This window comes from Neoarius graeffei, chromosome 3, assembly GCF_027579695.1.
Source record: "Neoarius graeffei isolate fNeoGra1 chromosome 3, fNeoGra1.pri, whole genome shotgun sequence".
In the NCBI taxonomy this organism is placed as follows: Eukaryota; Metazoa; Chordata; class Actinopteri; order Siluriformes; family Ariidae; genus Neoarius; species Neoarius graeffei.
In genome coordinates, this window is record NC_083571.1 from 70082580 (window position 1) to 70102766 (window position 20187).

The 20187-nt window shown below is 42.3% G+C and overlaps 1 protein-coding gene and 1 long non-coding RNA gene across 2 annotated transcripts; one reads left to right on the forward strand and one right to left on the reverse strand.

Annotated features, from left to right (window-relative positions):
• Positions 1 to 1973: 1973 nt before the first annotated feature.
• Positions 1974 to 16270, reverse strand: cnga1a (cyclic nucleotide gated channel subunit alpha 1a). Its single transcript, XM_060915684.1, has 6 exons — positions 16119 to 16270; positions 14967 to 15117; positions 4229 to 4323; positions 4002 to 4106; positions 3531 to 3637; positions 1974 to 3415 (listed from the first exon to the last, which is right to left on the reverse strand). Exons 1-6 carry the CDS (start codon positions 16268 to 16270, stop codon positions 1974 to 1976), a joined length of 2052 nt encoding a protein of 683 aa, XP_060771667.1.
• Positions 11200 to 11935, forward strand: LOC132882871 (uncharacterized). Its single transcript, XR_009654251.1, has 3 exons — positions 11200 to 11371; positions 11456 to 11663; positions 11748 to 11935. It is a non-coding gene; the product is annotated as an uncharacterized LOC132882871 (long non-coding RNA).
• Positions 16271 to 20187: the final 3917 nt, after the last annotated feature.

The following is a 20187-nucleotide window of genomic DNA, read 5'->3' on the forward strand; positions in this document are numbered from 1 at the left end:
AGCATACATTTCACTTCTCTAATTAAATGGTTATATTAGAAATTCAAACATGTTACATACTTAATTACGCATTACGTTTGACTTGTAACCCTAGTACACAGTACTACAATTCCCAGAATTCCCATCTTCATTCCCAAAACAGAATTCTTAAGATATAAACTCTAAACTTATTCCCTTATTTATTCCTCTTATAAAGATAACGTTTTTAGTCCAAATGAGTTATTATGAACTACATGAAATGTCTATTTTAATACGTATTTATCTAAGTGGCTTTTTATCACTGTGTTACACTTGAAACAAGTCAGTTCCTGTTGTCACTTACATTATAGTAGCGATAAACAGTCGTGTCCTAACTGGTCTCTCTTTATTCCCTCTTTTGATGTGAATAAGACAAAAAAAAATCACAGCTTGTCTTGTTACAGAGAAACCGCAAGATGTCAGGAAACTAAGAGTTACAGCTTTACCTCTGACTGTTACAAAGTGCTGACACTGGAGACTCCTTCCAGAAACATCTTGCTTAAAAAAATACTTCACCATGTCAACGATTTTTTTAAAAGTACATTTACATGGAGTTGACCTTTCACAATCCAGAATTCAACAGTACTGTTAAAATAAGCTTAATATACTTATATTTCATTATAATATTCTTTCTGTAAATCCGTCTGTCTAAAGATGATTTTTAAATTATAATCTATAGTAACTTTGAGCAGCCCTGAGATGACCTGGTGACTTGCCCAGGGTGTACCCCGCCTTTTGCCCGTAGTCAGCTGGGATAGGCTCCAGCTTGCCTACGACCCTGCAGAAGGATAAAGCAGCTAGAGATAATGAGATGAGATGAGTAACTTTGAGCCTAAAGCAGATTAGCTCTCACATGCAGGGTCAGCATTCCATTTCCTGTTTGCAGGTTTCATGAAAAAAAAAAATTCAAACATTAATATAGATGTATTTAGAAAAACTCCTATGTTAACAGTAATATTTATTATCCTCTTCCTCCTTAGCATTTCCTGTGCCTGCAAACATGGCTAACCCACCATTAGCATAAATAATGTTAGAATAATTAGTTTGTTTTTATCCTCTGGAAAGAAAACATTTGTTCAAAATCTTAATGAACTTATTTACTTCGCATAACATAACTCCAATTCCATTCCTCCTCTCCTCTTGTCTGGAGATAATGCCTCAACTGGAGATAATTAAACTGATTTCAGCGTTGGGAATTTATCTGTGAAACACAGTTGGATTCCAATTTAAAAAGTTTAATTCAAAATTTTAATGAGTTCCTTTTCACAGCATGAAAACAGCTCCATGTGAAATCTTCCTGCTTGTCAAGTCGTCTGTGGTTCTGTGGTTCTCTACTTGAGAACATGCACTATGTTGAGAATGTTTCCAAATATGTGTTTGGATTGGGGTATGTGTGATGAGTTTGTCGAGGAGAGGACTGTGTGATGTGTAAGGTGATGCATCTTCCAGCAAATAAAACTGAATTTAATTAAATTAATAGAGGTGTTTTAGAAATGTTAATTCTATAAATAATTGCATTAGACTATAAATAAGACACGACACCAATGCTGACATCACTCAGGACCATGTGATACAAATTTGCGTTTTACATACAAAGCAAACTCATTCTGCACAGTACTGTATGTATTTACACTTACACAAGTGTCATCAGTGAAGTTCTCATCAAAGATCATCTCCTAAACCAAAGATTCAACATTTTAAAAGTCTCAGAGATCAACTTAGAGATAATGTGCATTTTGAAAACTACACAAAATAAAAAATATGGGGACCTAAAGCTATCAAACCGATATTGAAATACTACGTTCTGAGAAAAAAAAAGGTTCTTCAAGGGTTCTTTAGGGGGTTCGTGAGATAATTAAAGGCTCTTATCCTTCTAAAAGGCTTCTACATGGAGCTCTTTCTGGTAGGGAAACTTTTTGGTTAGACCTAATGAAGACCAGAATCCTTCAGCCCTCCTACTTGTCCTCCTCTTTCTTCTCCTCCTTAACTTGCTCTGGTGCAGTCTCTTCCTTCACTTTCTTCTGCCCCTCATCTTCATCCTCATCCTCTTCCACCTCCTCTCCAGCATAGCGTTCTATCCGGACAATACGCTCTCTCAGTTTTTTCTCAGTTTTCTCGTAATCTGTCAGCAGTTTCTTGACTTTTGCCTGCATCAGCTCCATGGTGTTGTAAATGCGGTTCACTCTGTCATCAAGGTCCTTCTGGTCTGGCTTCAGGTTAGCCGGGTCTGTTTCAATCAGGCCATCTTTCATAAGGATCTGCCTCCCCTTTTCCTCCAGCATGCTTTTGGCATCAGGGTACTCGGTGAGCGCTTCCATTAAGTCATCCTTGGACAAGCAGAATAAGTCTGAGTATCCGATGCTGCAGATGTTAGCTGTCCTGCGGTTGCCTGCTTTGCTGCCTTTGATGTTGAGGATACTGATCTCACCAAAGTAACTTCCATCACCCAGAACACAAAACTGTGTGACACCATCATCAGCTACCACAGCCAGTTTTCCCTCCTTGATGATGTACATCTCCCGGCCGATGTCACCCTTGCGGCAGATGTAATCACCGGGGCTGAACACCTGAGGTCGTAATTTAAGAATGAGCTCAATAAGCAGTCCTGCTTCACAGTCTGAGAAGATCCTCACCTTCTTCAACGTATCCAGGTGAACGTTCATACCAATCTCTGCTCGCAGCTTGTCCGGCAGGTACCGGAGTACCTCCCTTTCATCTTGTGCCTTTTTATTGGACCACAGATAGTCAAACCACTTGATGACTCGTTTTTCCAGGTCCTTGCTGACGTGCCGCACATGCATGTACTGCTTGATGTTGTCGACGCGTGCCTGAAACTGGGCTTGGGCTGCATTCATGTTGGAAATCATTGTGGCGATATTCCCAACAATGGTGGCGAAGATCAGGACTCCAACCAGGAAGTCTACTACATGGAAGAGGAACTCAGAGTCCAGCTCAGGAGATGGTGTTTCCCCAATGGTGGTGAGAGTCAGTGTGGACCAGTAGAGGCTGAAAGAGTACTTTCTCAACAAGTCCCCAAACTCAGGTTCAGTGAGTGCTGGGTAGACCCAGGGATCTGCACCAAAACCAATAAATTTGGAGAAGGAGAAGTAGAGACATGCATTCCAGTGAATGATAATGATGATATACATGACCAAAGTGCAGATGCGGAAGATGTTAGGATAGTTGGTCATGGTCTGTGAAAGGTCAAAGAACTCAAACATGCGGTTGATGCGTAGCAGCTTGTTGATGCGAATCTCAGGGTAGTCCAGTCCCAGGATAAAGTACAGCACATCGGTGGGTATCATCGAGATGACGTCAAGTCGGAACTGAGGGCTGTCTGTATAGTGCTTGATGAGGAGTTTCTGATCTTTGACAAGCAAACCCTGCTCAAGGTAGCCTGAATGAAAAAACACAAATGCAACACTGCAGAGGAACTTCAATCTATTCTATTCTGTATATATACAAACAAATGAAGTCTTTCCAAAAGTTATTGTGCTTTAACAAATTCTCACCAGTCCTTGCTCTGAAGGCCATATCACCCAAGTAAATGAGATCACAGATATAGTCGAGAAAGAACCACGTGATCAGATATTCATGCTGCAGTTCTTCAAAGCAGGCTCTGGATAAAAGAAAGATGGATTATTTCAAGTTTCACATTCCAGTAACAAGAGTTAAAACATGCTGTGTATACAGAATAACATCTCAAGATTCAGTGAATACCTCAGAAATCCATTTCAGTGAATGCCACTGAAGATAAATTGAAGATAAATTCTGAACTTCAAGCAACACACAACATTTGATTGTCAGATGAAGTGATTTGCCAATTTTCAAGCAAGTGATGGATTCCGTGTGTAAACACGTCCACGTCCACCACCCTTACAGCTCATCTGGACTCTGCTCATGCATGTGAAGATGATTTTGTAGAAGCAGCTTTGATTCTTCTTCTTGATTATCACTGACTGAACATCTTACCTGAGCCTTACCTTGCAATGATCATCGTCCAGTTGTACATGACGGGCAGAGTGATGAGAAGGAGCCACTGGTAATACAGGTTACTGGCTGGATTAATCACAAACAACTCCTTCGGCCTTGAAGGAAGACATGAGCAAAAAACACTGATAAGGATGTGAACAAAAGGACTGATTGCTGCTGATAGATCAGAAAAAGGAAAAAAAAACGCTGGAGGGAATTTATATTGCTGACTACATACCCTTCTTTTTTCTCCTCCTTTTCCTTTTCCTTCTCTTTTTTCTTTTCTTTCTCATTTTCTTGCTCCTTCTGATCCTTCCTTTTTTTCTTCTCTTTCTTTTCTTTTTTTCTAGTGAAAACACCAAAAGTTTTGAGAATTCACACACTGGACCTCATGTTCCATCTAGAAGATACTCACTCTTTTTTCTCCTTTTTCGCTTTCCTCTTCTTCTCTCCCCTAAAAAATAAATAAATAAATAAATAAAAACCAGAATGAAATTACAACCCCGATTCCAAAAAAGTTGGAACAAAGTACAAATTGTAAATAAAAATGGAATGCAATGATGTGGAAGTTTCAAAATTCCATATTTTATTCAGAATAGAACATAGATGACATATCAAATGTTTAAACTGAGAAAATGTATCATTTAAAGAGAAAAATTAGGTGATTTTAAATTTCATGACAACAACACATCTCAAAAAAGTTGGGACAAGGCCATGTTTACCACTGTGAGACATCCCCTTTTCTCTTTACAACAGTCTGTAAATGTCTGGGGACTGAGACAAGTTGCTCAAGTTTAAGGATAGGAATCTTAACACATTCTTGTCTAATGTAGGATTCTAGTTGCGCAACTGTCTTAGGTCTTTTTTGTCGTATCTTCGGTTTTATGATGTGCCAAATGTTTTCTATGGGTGAAAGATCTGGACCGCAAGCTGGCCAGTTCAGTACCCAGACCCTTCTTCTACGCAGCCATGATGCTGTAATTGATGCAGTATGTGGTTTGGCATTGTCATGTTGGAAAATGCAAGGTCTTTCCTGAAAGAGACGTCGTCTGGATGGGAGCATATGTTGCTCTAGAACCTGGATATACCTTTCAGCATTGATGGTGTCTTTCCAGATGTGTAAGCTGCCCATGCCACACGCACTAATGCAACCCCATACCATCAGAGATGCAGGCTTCTGAACTGAGCGCTGAGAACAACTTGGGTCATCCTTCTCCTCTTTAGTCCGAATGACACGGCGTCCCTGATTTCCATAAAGAACTTCAAATTTTGATTTGTCTGACCACAGAACAGTTTTCCACTTTGCCACAGTCCATTTTAAATGAGCCTTGGCCCAGAGAAGATGTCTGTGCTTCTGGATCATGTTTAGATACAGCTTCTTTGAACTATAGAGTTTTAGCTGGCAACGGCGAATGGCACGGTGAATTGTGTTCACAGATAATGTTCTCTGGAAATATTCCTGAGCCCATTTTGTGATTTCCAATACAGAAGCATGCCTGTATGTGATGCAGTGCCGTCTAAGGGCCCAAAGATCATGGGCACCCAGTATGGTTTTCCAGCCTTGACCCTTATGCACAGAGATTCTTCCAGATTCTCTGAATCTTTTGATGATATTATGCACTGTAGATGATGATATGTTCAAACTCTTTGCAATTTTACACTGTCCAACTCTGATATTGCTCCACTATTTGTCGGCACAGAATTAGGGGGATTGGTGATCCTCTTCCCATCATTACTTCTGACAGCCACTGCCACTCCAAGATGCTCTTTTTATACCCAGGCATGTTAATGACCTATTGCCAATTGACGTAATGCGTTGCAATTTGGTCCTCCAGCTGTTCCTTTTTTGTACCTTTAAAGGTCTCCTTGGATCGTTTTTAATAAGAAACCTTTTTTTGTAACTGACAAAGCTGCCACAGCAACACTTTGCAAATTCAATAGATTGCCATATAACTCATGAGTTAACGTACACAACGGCATATTATTGTAGCAGTGGACTGAAATTATTAATCTACAAAATATGCGGTATGCCTTTAAGACTGCCTCGCGTGTGTGTAATGTCACGTCCTGTAATAGCTATGGTTAGAGAGCTCATTGGAAATGAGAGGACAACTGGATGTTTACGTTTTTGCAGAGGTTTTTTTTTTTTTCCCCCTGTACACTAAATGAAAAGTCTAATGGCACAGCAATTCAGCATGCATCTATTTGAAAACGTTTCACCTTACGCTTACAGCAAGATCAACTGAAGGTATGTTGATAGTACAGCCATTTATTTAGCATGTTAGCTACCATGATGCCATCCTTTTTTTAATTAATTAATTAATTTATTTATTTTGAACACTTTATTTGTCCCCGCAGGGCAATTAAAAGAGCATCAAGAGCAGCATTAGGGCAGTCGAACATCAGACAACATTAAAACATAAAAACACAAATTAGAATACTCTACAGCTGTCAGTTCTGTGTGCATTCAGTCTGACGAGGGGCTGGACAATGATGTTGAGACAGGGAAGGGTCAGTGTTCAGGAGTCGGACCGCTGTAGGAACAAAGGTGGACCTCCTCCTTTGTGTCCTGCAGTGTGGACAGCGCAGCCTGCGTCCTGATGGAAGCCACTCCAACACTGAGTGCAGTGTGTGTGAGGGGTCATGTAGGATCCTGTGGGCGGTGCAGATGGTTTGCTGGTCACAAAAAGCAGACAGAGCTCGAACAGGGAGTCCAATGATTTTGGAACAGACTTTGGTGATAGTGAGTAGTCTTGACCGGTCTTGTAGGCTGATGGAGTGAAACCATGAGATGAATGAAAATGTTAATACACTCTCAATGAAAGAGTGGTAGAAAGTCAGGAGAATGTCTTTATTCACTCCAAACGATCTCAGCTTCCTCAGCAAATATTGTCTCTGGTGGCACTTCTTGAGGATCTCCTCAGTGTTGGAGGAAAACCTCAGAAGACTGTCAAATATTGTGCCCAAATACTTGTATTCCTCCACCCGGATGGTGGTCGTGTGAGCCTCTGCCAGTTGTCTCTGATTGATGGAGAATGTCACAATCAACTCTTTGGTCTTATTAGAGTTCAACTGGAGACCGGCTCCCTCACACCAGGAGTTGAAGTCCTGAAGTGCAGAGCCATGGTGTGGGTTAGAGGCGGAAAGCAGAGAGAGCAGGACTGTGTCGTCCGCAAATTTCACCAGATGACAGTCTGGCTGAGTGGACCTGCAATCATCGGTGTAGAGGATGTAAAGCAGGGGCTATAGGACACAGCCCTGTGGGGAGCCAGTGGAGGTGTGGAGGATGTCAGAGTAGGATCCGTTAACAAACACCCTCTGTGGCCGGTTGGTAAGGAAGTCAATAACCCACATAATAACCCGGTAGTCCAAGTTAAAGCGGGTCATTAACTTCTCGGCGAGGATGTGTGGCTGCATGGTGTTAAAGGCAGATGAGAAGTCCGCAAACAGGAGCCTGGCGATGGTGTTGGGGGTCTCCAGATGTGAGTGGATGGTCTCCAGGATGAATATCTTGGCATCATCCACTCCCCTGCCGGCCCTGTATGCGAACTGCAGTGGATCCATCAGAGGCTCAACAGACCTGGTGATGTAGTTTTTAATAATCCTCTCCATCGTCTTCATCACCAGGGAAGTCAGAGCCACTGGCCTCAGATCATTCAGCACCTTAGTGGGGCCCTTCTTGGGGATGGGGATGATCGTGGATTGTTTCCACTTCTGGGGCACTGTGCTGCAGTTCATGGAGGTCTGGAAGAGCTGCTGGAATACCTCCCCCATAACTGCTCAGCGCAGTGCTTTAGGGTTTGCCCACAGATGTTGTCGGGTCCAGTGGCAGTGATGATTTTGGTTCTCTTGAGGGCTCTCACCACCTCTTCCCTGCTGAAGGTGATAGTAGAGTCACCAGGCTGGAGTGAGGAGATGATGGAATTTAGCTCTGTGGTATTGTCTTTTTCGAATCTTGAAAAGAAAGAGTTGAGGTCGTTGGGTAGAGATGTTACGCTGCAGCCATCAACCTGGATGGGTTTGTGACTGGATGCTGTGCAATTCACAGCTGCCATGTTCTTCAGGCCCTGCCAGGCAGAGCGGAGATTCCCCTGGGTAAAAGAGGCCTCCACTTTGTTTTTATAGTCCAGCTTGGCTTTTTTAATGGCACACTTAACCTCACGAGTAACCTCTTTCTTTTCCTCCTCCGAGCCAGTGAAGAAAATCCTCTTTTTCTTATTCAGTACTTGTTTCAGATCTTTAGTAACCCAGGGTTTATTGTTGGGAAATATTGTGATAGTTCTGGTTGGGATTATACTGTCCACACAGAAAGAGATGTATTCTGACACTGTGTCTACCTGTTCATCGATGTTACTGGAGGTCAGAAGAGAATTCCAGTCAGTAGTTTCAAGGCAGCCCTGTAATATATCAATACTGTCTGGAGTCCATTACTTGATGTTCTTAGTAATTTTGTCTGACCTTTTGACTACAGGAAGGTAAGCAGGAGCAAGCAGAATGCTATTATGGTCAGCAGAGCCTGGGGGGGGGGAGTGGGACAGCTCTGTATGCATTTGGGATAGAACCATAGCATTTGTCTAGTATCTTGCCATGTCGTGTGGTACAGTTGATATACTGGTCAAACCCTTTAAGTGTTCTATCAAGTGAACAGTGGTTAAAGTCACCCATTAGAAATTTGGGAGCATCTGGAGAAACAGATTCTAACCTGTTCATAGTGTTCTTGACATGTTCAATAGCGGCAGAAGCTTTCGCTTTGGGATGGATGTAGACCAGGATAATAAATATTTGTGGAAATTCACGTGGAAGGTAGAATGGACGAAGGGAGATAGCCAGCAGTTCAATATTGGTGTTGCACAGTTTTTCCCTGACCACCACAGATGAACACCAGTGTGTGTTGATGTAAATGCAGACCCCCCCCACCATGATGCTTTCCAGTCAGTCCAGAGTCTCTGTCCAGCCTTATGGGGGGACCAAAGCCATCTATGTGCAGGGCATCAGTACTGTCATTTTCATTTAACCATGTCTCTGTAAATGCGAGGACTGATGCCGTCCGATATTCGTACAAATGGTTAATGTTTGCTTGCAGTTCGTCAGTTTTGTTACTCAGTGAGCGAACATTAGCGAGAATAACTGACGGGAGAGTCCGATGTTTCACTTTTCCCCGCTTCAGTCTAGCCCTGACTCCTGCCTTTTTCTTCCCCCTCCGTGTTACCTTTTTCTTTCGGTGTAGCGTGAAATGTCCAGGCGAGTGTTTACGTTGTATCACCTCCGGTAGCTCCTCTGTGAAAACAACTTGGTCGGATTGCAGCCGCAGCTGCAAGAGCAGGTCCCTGGGGTATGTAATCCGCTGTATATCTAGGAGGCTGTATCCACTTGATAAACGGAATAGATCGATCATCCAGTACAGCAGGGGCACCGTAATCCACAGGATCCATGAACAATCCATCGTCGAAATCATATAAGCTAGCACTAGCCTTGTTAGCTTCCGTGCTACAACACCCTCCAACAGCACCCGACAGTCTCTATAATCACTTTAAGCGGGCACAGGTTGTCAAAAATATCCCAATAGACAGTCCGCCAGAATATTCCAAAAAACAACGTAAAAAACACATACAACAAGTAAAAACTGCTGCTCTTAGTGCCACCGGTCACCGCACAAGCAGTGCTCAGTCAGCTAACTCAGTCCCGCATGGCGCACGGCGCATTTATGGAAAGAATCAAACTCTGCACTACAGTGAATTGTTATTACTAGAGTAATGCTGTAGTGCAGAACAGAATTACTACAGTGTTAGTGCAGTAAATGCTATAGTTTGGATAAAAATAAACGGCATACTGCAACGGCTCTGTACTTTAATGCAGAGGGCAATTTCGTGGACAGGAAACACTGCCATCCTGCCGCAGGAAAAAAATGTATTGTTTTCGCATAAGGGATATCTGCCTCTATATTTACTAGAATAAATGGTTGTTGTTGCAAACTTTATGCAGTAGGCTATGTGGGTAGAAAATAGAAATGTATTTTTAGAATGTGGTAGTTTTATATCATGAGAGGGTTCTATGGAAGTCATTTGTTAACATTTTACTATCTAAAAGTTTGTATCGCAACGACCGCCCTCAGTTTGAAATGAACATAGACTGCTGATTGGCCACCAGGTTGCCTGACGTGGTGGGGGTGTGGCTGTGAAGACATGGATAATTGGGTTGATCGCAATGAACAGAATCAATTGCTGCTATCTTCGGACGCAGAGAGAACCTTTTGCTTCAACAGCTTCTACTTTGACAACAAAGCTTTGGATTCTACTTGACTACACGACTGGAATTCACTCTTGAAAAGGTAAGATTCATTTTATTGTGGTTAAAGGCTAGTTTATATACACTGTCTCAGGCTGGAGCTTCACTGGATGTGGTGCGCTACGCTTAGTCAAGTTGAGTCAAAATACATGAAGTTGAAAAATAATGGGCTATTTTTAGAATGTTCTCTGTGCTGCCTTTTCTGGTGTAGCTAATTCCATTGATTATAGTTAAGACTTTAATATTATAGTAATAATACTATAATAGCTACTATAAAAGCTAATTCCATTGATTATAGTTAAGCCGTTGACTTAATGCATCCATTGTAGTCCCAGCCGCAGACACAAGTTGCCAACAAGTAATTGCAGAATATTATATATATATATATATATATATATATATATATATATATAATATTCTGCAACAGACCATTCTTTTGTTACACATTTGTTTTGCTTTCCTGCTCGATTGAATGCAATGCTACTGTCATGTTTGTCTCACACATTCTTACCTCATCCCCAGTTTTAATCCTGTGTGTATTTTTGTCAAGTGCAAGTATCGTTGTAAACTGAAACACTGTGCTTAAATTTATGTTGTTGTAATGTTGTATTTAAATTTTCCCCGCTTTTCATTGCAACAGGTACACATTGTTTGCATGGTATTGCATTGCAGCCAATGAGTTCAAAGAGGTTGGCCAGACAGATCTACACAAAGGAATGGAAGAGGGCGTGGCGAGAGGTGTTGAATGTGTGAGCACTGGTGCGTGCCCAGCTGGATGCAGGAGATGCAGCAAACAGGGCAGAGGAGTCTGTGCGAGATGCAGCAAGCAGGGAAGAGCAGGCTGCGCGAGATGCAGCAAGGACAGGCCAGGCTCTGCAAGAAGCAGAGCAACAACATAATGGACGTCAACACATGCCAGAGATACAACCGGCGGAGATTGAAGAACAGCCTGAGTTCATGGCAGAGCCAACAAGTTCGGTCAGCAGCTCGGAGCAGGACAGCAGCAGTCCCTCAACCCATGTCAGTCCAGCACCCAGCCGTCGGACATTGGAAGAGTCGTACATTGAGGAACAAACATCATCCGACCCAGTTGAGGGTACATTTGCTTTGAATTTTATATTTACTATCTGATTACAAGTTCTTAACCAAGAAAGCAAACACTAACAATTTTCTTTTCAAGAACTTCAGGAATGACCCATGGCGAAGAGGAGGGGGCTTCAGGCATGGCTGCCATAATAAGGCATAAGTACTTCATACACACTTGTTGATGTTCACACAGGAAAAGTGTATTGGGTATAAAACTAAAATGAATTTCATCTCAATTCTACCTGTAGTCCTGGAGGAACGAAAGAGGCTCCTATTGAGGACGACGGATGACACAAAAAGAAGTAAGTACTATATACACACATTTTCACATATGACAAGTATATTATGTTCAAAAATTAAATGAATTCTATCACAAATGTACCTAGCCATGGAAGAGCACATGGGGCGAATGACTAGGAGATGGAGGCTATGGAGAGGAGGATGGAGGCTATGGAAAGGAGGATGGAGGGTATGGAGAGGAAGTCAGAGACATTGGAGGCTGCTGTGGTCTCGAACCCGCCTCAGCCTCCTCTGCAGGAAGATGTGCTGTTGGGCCTATGCAGCACAGTGGAGCTGGAGGAGCTAGACAGGAGTCTGGCTCAACCAGAAAGAAGGAACCAAATGGTAATTAATTGGACATAATTATATATGAAATAAATTGTCATTGGTAATGTATTGATTTGGCTAATGAAAGTAGATCACATAAGCTCTCCAAATTCATTTTCATTGTATACTTATGTTTTTCTTGTTTTTGTTTGTTTTTTTGTAGAAACGTTTCCTTGAAAGCCTGGGAGGGGCGAATCCGGGGGCAGCCATTCGTCGCATTCTACGCCAGGTGGCTACCAACAATGTCCTGGCGCAGTACAGCCTGAGGGGGAGGAGAGCAAAAAAGCCTTTCCAGAACTTAACCCTTTGCAAAATTATAACGGGTAAGTGTTCATACATTTTTCAAATCAGTGTTATGCCAAGTTTGACTGAGATTTAAATGTGTAACTTTTTTTTTTTACTTCTATTTGTAGAGGCCTGCATGCAGAACTTCCCTGGCAAGAAGGTAGCTGATACTGAGGAGTGCATTGGGCATGCACTGAAGTTTGCACCACACAGACGGTAAATTAAACTTAAGTCTTTTATCAATCGCTGAATAGTCACAATAATTAAATGAAACGTTGGCACTAAGTTGGTGTTAAATGTTTTGTTTCTTATTCTTTTTAGGCCAGCTGGTCCTCAAGATTGAAGACGTACACCAACTTCTATGCACACACCCGTTTTTGGCATTTCTAAAATTTTTCTTATTTTTTGCCTTTATTGTATTTTATTAAGAAATAGTTTTCATAATTGTCTGTAGTTGTCAGATGTTTTGTAATGTATAATAATGTTGCACTGTGTTGCTGATGTCCTTACCAATGTTGTATTCTTGATATTTTTTTCTATTAAACTTTCTAGTCCTGCAACATTTTCCTAGTCATTCATCACTGCTTATATGTTCTGAAGTAAATAGTTGTCATGCAACCAAAACTTTTACAATGAATTACATACTACAAAAATATGACAACATTATGGTGAGGGAAAGAACATTGGGGGAACACTGAGGGAACCAAACATGTAACCAACGAGGTTACTAGAATGTTGTAGGGGAACCTTGTGGGAACCAACACATAATAAACAAGGTTGGGGGAACATCAGGAGCACGTCTAGGGAACCAAACATGTAACCAACAAGGTTATGGGAATGATATGGAAACATTGAGGGAACAAACATGACATGAACAAGGATAAAGGGACGGTGTGAGAACGGTGAGGGAACCAAATGGGAACCACATGAGTAATGTTCTGGGAACCAAAATTAAACTTTCCTGCCAACCAAGTGACAACCTAAACAGAACCAAAAATGACTTTCAGGGAACGTAGCCGGAACCAAACTGGAACCAAAGGCTCGTGTTCCAGGAACGTTCTGGGAACCAAAAATTGTTAGTAGGGCTGTCCACTGGGGTATTGAGGAGACCGTTCAACAAGCTCAACGCCGGGACCCTGATCCTGGAACGGGGCCACCGGGCCTCCTGTACGTCCCTCGTCAAGCCCGGGCCAAGGTCCTCCAGTGGGGTCACTCTTCCCCTCTCACCGCCCACCCGGGAGCTCGGAGGACCCTGGACTTCCTGAAAAGACGCTTCTGGTGGCCTAACATGGAGAAGGAAGTAAGGTCATTCGTCCTGTCCTGTGAGGTCTGCACCAGAACCAAGAACCCACGACAGTGTCCCCAGGGTCTCCTGCATCCTCTGCCTACTCCCCGGCGTCCCTGGTCCCACGTGGCGGTCGACTTCATCACGGGTCTCCCTGAGTCTCAAGGTAACACTGTCATTTTGGTCATTGTGGACAGATTCTCCAAGGCCTGCCGCTTTATACCACTGTGCAAACTCCCTTCTGCCCTTGACACTGCTAAATTGCTATTTAATCACGTCTTCCGAGTCTTTGGTCTTCCACAGGACATTGTCTCTGACCGGGGGCCCCAGTTCTCCTCCCAAGTGTGGCACAGCTTCTGCAAGCTCATCGGGGCCACTGCCAGCCTCTCCTCTGGTTTCCACCCCCAGTCCAATGGCCAGACGGAGAGGCTCAACCAAGACCTGGAAACCACCCTGCGAGGCCTGGCTATGGATAACCCGACATCATGGAGCACCTGGCTGCCATGGGCTGAGTACGCCCACAACACCCTGCAGTCATCGGCCACCAAGCTGTCGCCATTCCAGTGCCAATTCGGGTTCCGGCCACCTCTGTTCCCGGACCAGGAGGAGGACGCTGGGGTGCCCTCGGTCAACCAATACGTGAGACGGTGTCGCAAGACCTGGAGCAAGGTCAGGAGGACACTCATCCAGACCTCCAGTACCAACCAGACTCAGGCCAACCGCCATAGGAGACCTGCCCACACTTTCTGCCCTGGGCAGCGGGTTTGGCTGTCCACCAAGGACCTTCCGCTGTGGGTGGAGAACCACAAGCTTGCTCCTCGCTACATTGGCCCCTTCAAGGTTGTACGCAGAGTTAATCCTGTCTCCTACCGGCTTCAGTTACCACGTATGCTAAGGATTAACCCCACATTCCATGTTTCCCTGTTGCGGCCCGTACTGACGTCCACATATGCCCCTGCCCCTAAGAACCCCCCCCCCCCCCCCCGCATCTTCCAGGGTCAGACTGTTTTCACTGTGCGCCGTCTGCTGGACTCCCGCCGGGTTCAAGGGGGTCTCCAATATCTTGTGGACTGGGAGGGCTATGGCCCTGAGGAGCGCTGCTGGGTCCCAGCTCGGGACATACTAGACAAAGAACTTTGTCGGGACTTCCATTCGGCCCATCCTGATCATCCTGGGAAAGTCAGGAGACGCTCCTGGGGGGGGTCCTGTTAGGACTGGGACTGTTTTGGCCTCTAGAGGCCACTGTTATTTCCTTTTCTGGTCATGTTTGTTTTGGCCTCTAGAGGTCACCACTGTGTTCTGTGTTTTGTTTTTGTCTTATTGCCTGTTTCCTGCCACGCCCTGTCCTTAATTAGTTTGTGTATTTATACCCCTGAGTTCAGTCCTCTTGTCATGGAGTCTTTGTGCTGTTATGTTTAGCTCCAGTTACCTCTGTTCCATGTTCCTTGCCTTTGTCTTTTTGGTTTTGCACATTGCTTTTCTTTTTGGACTTTTTGGACTTGGTATTTACTGTTTTTTGGATCTTCTGAGTGTTGGTATTTTTGCCTTTTCTTTTCTGTTTTTTTGGCTTTTTTATTTGACTTTGAACTTTTGGATATTTTATTTTTCCCTTCATCTTCTGAGCGTTTTTTGGATTATATTTTTTGGGACTGTAAATATTGTAAATAAACTTTTTGATACTTTTCTACTTCCGTCTCATGCCTCTGCACTTGAGTCATTCCCCTGGTGGCCTAGTGGGGGTTTGCTGGATTATCACACCAGCGAACCAGGTTCGCATCCCAGCAAAACCCTAACACAACGTTGATGTCTTACTGCCACAAATAACACAGGCACAAACTTGTTCAGACATGTTTTCAACTTGCTGTTATGTCCTCTTCGTTAGCTACTGACGAGATGGGCTCTGCTCAGTGTTGCCAGATACTGCTGATGTTTTCCAGCCCAAAATATGTTCAAATCCGCCAAAATGCACTTAAAACCGCCCAATCTGGCAACACTGGCTCTGCTATCTCTCCTCACGCTTAAATCCAACCTTCCTTCCCATGGGGGGTCACAAGCCAAGGTGGGCGAGGCCATGAATACTAATTTACGAAGTGACGTAAGATCGTATGGCTTTTTCTGATCTGCTCGTTTTTCCGACTATTTTCTTTCATAAGCTAATACAGGGAATGGGGGTAGAATTACATTTTCACATGCAGCATGCATATGCAACTCGGAGTGAACTATGGTATTTCAAAAAGAACCAGTATTAAACTTTTTTGGTGGAAGGGCACCTTTAACTTTTCCAGCCTCTTATTGCCCCTGTCCCAACTTTTTTTAGATGTGTTGCTATCATGGAATTTCAAATGAGCCAATATTTGGCATGAAATTTCAAAATGTCTCACTTTCGACATTTGATATGTTGTCTATGTTCTATTGTGAATACAATATCAGTTTTTGATATTTGTAAATTATTGCATTCTGTTTTTATTTACAATTTGTACTTTGTCCCAAGTTTTTTGGAATCGGGGTTGTACACCAGATTTACCAGATGATTATTTTAATATGACTGAAATATGAAGTGTGTGTGTGTGTGTGTATATACTCTTCTTTGTTGTTGCTGTTGTTGACATTAAAGTGTGCTATGGGGACAGGAGAAGGACAAACGTCTTCCTCGCTGTCTTCTTCTGGATCTTCTTCCATGACTGGAGACATTTGGGGAGGAACAGAGATTCCTAAACTCGTCACGATTGTCATGGTGTTTTATTCTTTTGCCGTCTGTCTGTCTATCAAATTATGCACAAGGACAAATATTCGGAAAATTTCACAAGTTCAACAGAAAGATGCATCATCCAAATTTCCCAAAGATAATGAGAATAAAAACAAGTTTGCTCTGTTTTTGTTTTTCTTCATTTTCTACATTTATGATATTGTGATATCAATAATACCCTGATTATTTTCATATAACAGCACATCCCCAAGTTTTTCATTCCTCTTATAACACAACAGTCTACCTTAAATTTAATCTGTTTATGTGGAGCATCTGCTGTCCATGTCTCTGCAAATGAGTTCCTATAGAAACGATAACGTTAATTACATTATAGTAATTTTCAGATGCGCTATTGTCAGACCTGCTGTTCTAGAAAATTAATGAACCCCTTCTCACCAATCAGAATCCTCAACAGCTTTGTGGTGAAAATGATCAATTATATCAATTATAATGATCGTTACTTGAGTAGTTTTTACCTTACCGAGTTGATGGTCTCAGTGTAACACAGCTGAAGTTTGTAGATTCATATTCATCCACTTGGCTTTAATAATTATGTCTATTAATGGAGTTTATCCTTTTTGAGCAGTTGTGCTGGCCGAGTTTGCTGACCCTGAAAAGGATTGAGCAAATGATAAGAGGATGAAGTGACAGTTGCAAAGTCGGCGAGTCTCTCTACCTTGGAGAGTGTGTATGAAGATGTCAGGGCTGTCAGCATACACCCTCCAGCAGTGAACACTGTGTGACAATATGTCTGAATATCTTCTTCTGCAACTTTGTGCTGCTTTCTTTTCTTTCCTTTACAACAAAATGATTTTTAATCCAGATTTCATGGTTTAAATCTGCTTTTGGAGCAATCTACAGAACCACCACACACATTCCTGTACTTCCTGAATATGCTTTGCTCTCCATTTTTTTCCTCGATGTGTAGCCTGCTTCTGATAAGGCTTTACATGTGTTTTATCTTTCTGTGTGAATGATGGAAAGGCATGCAGGATTTACCCCAAGCAGAGACGCTTGCTGAGTCTGTAGATCTCTCTGATCCTATTAAAGCAAGCTGTCCCTCGTGTTAACAGTTCCAGCCATCATTTCTACTGCTGTAATCAAGGCCAAGTACAGAGTTAATATACAGAGTTAATGCAGAGTTAATGCTAAGGATATTATAACTCAAATGGCCAGTGATATTTCTGAGAGGTTGTAAGCCAGGTACAACCCCGATTCCAAAAATGTTGGGACAAAGTACAAATTGTAAATAAAAACGGAATGCAATGATGTGGAAGTTTCAAAATTCCATATTTTATTCAGAATAGAACATAGATGACATATCACATGTCTAAACTGAGAAAATGTATCATTTAAAGAGAAAAATTAGGTGATTTTAAATTTCATGACAACAACACATCTCAAAAAAGTTGGGACAAGGCCATGTTTACCACTGTGAGACATCCCCTTTTCTCTTTACAACAGTCTGTAAACGTCTGGGGACTGAGGAGACAAGTTGCTCAAGTTTAGGGTTAGGAATGTTAACCCATTCTTGTCTAATGTAGGATTCTAGTTGCTCAACTGTCTTAGGTCTTTTTTGCCGTATCTTCCATTTTATGATGTGCCAAATGTTTTCTATGGGTGAAAGATCTGGACTGCAGGCTGGCCAGTTCAGTACCCAGACCCTTCTTCTACGCAGCCATGATTCTGTAATTGATGCAGTATGTGGTTTGGCATTGTTATGTTGGAAAATGCAAGGTCTTCCCTGAAAGAGACGTCGTCTGGATGGGAGCATATGTTGCTCTAGAACCTGGATATACCTTTCAGCATTGATGGTGTCTTTCCAGATGTGTAAGCTGCCCATGCCACATGCACTAATGCAACCCCATACCATCAGAGATGCAGGCTTCTGAACTGAGCACTGATAACAATTTGGGTCGTCCTTCTCCTCTTTAGTCCGAATGACACGGCGTCCCTGATTTCCATAAAGAACTTCAAATTTTGATTTGTCTGACCACAGAACAGTTTTCTACTTTGCCACAGTCCATTTTAAATGAGCCTTGGCCCAGAGAAGACGGCTGCGCTTCTGGATCATGTTTAGATACGGCTTCTTCTTTGAACTATAGAGTTTAAGCTGGCAACGGCGGATGGCATGGTGAATTGTGTTCACAGATAATGTTCTCTGGAAATATTCCTGAGCCCATTTTGTGATTTCCAATACAACAGCATGCCTGTATGTGATGCAGTGCTGTCTAAGGGCCTGAAGATCATGGGCACCCAGTATGGTTTTCCGGCCTTGACCCTTACTCACAGACATTCTTCCAGATTCTCTGAATCTTTTGATGATATTATGCACTGTAGATGATGATATGTTCAAACGCTTTGCAATTTTACACTGTCGAACTCCTTTCTGATATTGCTCCACTATTTGTCAGCACAGAATTAGGGGAATTGGTGATCCTCTTCCCATCTTTACTTCTGAGAGCCGCTGTCACTCCAAGATGCTCTTTTTATACCCAGTCATGTTAATGACCTATTGCCATTTGACCTAATGAGTTGCAATTTGGTCATCCAGCTGTTCCTTCTTTGTAGCTTTAACTTTTCCAGCCTCTTATTGCCCCTGTCCCAACTTTTTTGAGATGTGTTGCTGTCATGAAATTTCAAATAAGCCAATATTTGGCATGAAATTTCAAAATGTCTCACTTTCGACATTTGATATGTTGTCTATGTTCTATTGTGAATACAATATCAGTTTTTGATATTTGTAAATTATTGCATTCTGTTTTTATTTACAATTTGTACTTTGTCCCAACTTTTTTGGAATCGGGGTTGTATAATCGAATCCAGCCTCCAGGAATACTGCAACTTTTTTGATGGAATAATCTGAAGTCAAGTTATAAGCAGAAGTTTTGTTGAATAGACATTTGATGACACAGCACACCTCTGTTTCCTCATAACCTGAAGTCGTGGTTGTAATTAAAGAGACTCTTAATTCCAAGGTTTTTTTTCGCATTTATTTTATTTTTGAAGAAACAGAACAAAATTTAATCCTCACATATGAAACTTAGTTTCATGCAAGCTGATAAATTCCAGTTACAAATACATTTCATTAAAAAACACCATATTCTTGTTCAGGTGATCAAACCAAACTGCATCTTTCCAATTTCCAACTACATGTTCCACAAATCCATCATAATGACACTCCAACAACATACAACACCATGGCTTTGGCCTTTATTACAGTAATGTGGCTGATTAAAAGTGATCAATTATGGAAGATATGGAAGAGAAGATTCTGTTATTGCTGTGGATCAAAGCCGTCTGCAACATTAACCTCAAAATTATGAGTGTTTGTTGCCAGAAGATAATCGAGAGGAACTTCAGGGTCAGCTGGGACATCAATGGAACCAGCAGCAGGGTCGGTGATGGTCGGGTCAGAAGTGGGTTCCTCAGCTGCTGGCTCGGTTCCTTCAGCTCCTTCAGTTCCTTCACCACCTTCAACACCTTCAGCTTCTTCACCACCTTCAGCACCTTCACCTTCAGCTCCTTCATCACCCTCATCTTCTTCAGCTTCTTCTGCCTCGTCAGAGTTTAGTGGTGTTGCAACTCCAGGTTTGTAAAATCCATCAAACTGAGGATTTGGACAGAAAACCAAGTGTTAAATCACCAACTGAAATAAAGATCAGTGTTTCAGTGTTTTGTTCCTGTCCTTAGTGTAAAAAAAATAGTTTTGGAGAAATTCTCTGGTTTTAATTTTATAGTTAATCTGTTTTTGGGAAATAATCAAAACTTTCTCTTGATTCCTATCCAGACAAAACTTGATCTAGAGATTGTCCAAATAAATGCTCTTTAGTATGCATCTGTCCCACCCCCAGGGGCGTGTCTTCCTCTACAGTAGCAGTTCATTAACAGTAAACATGGTTCA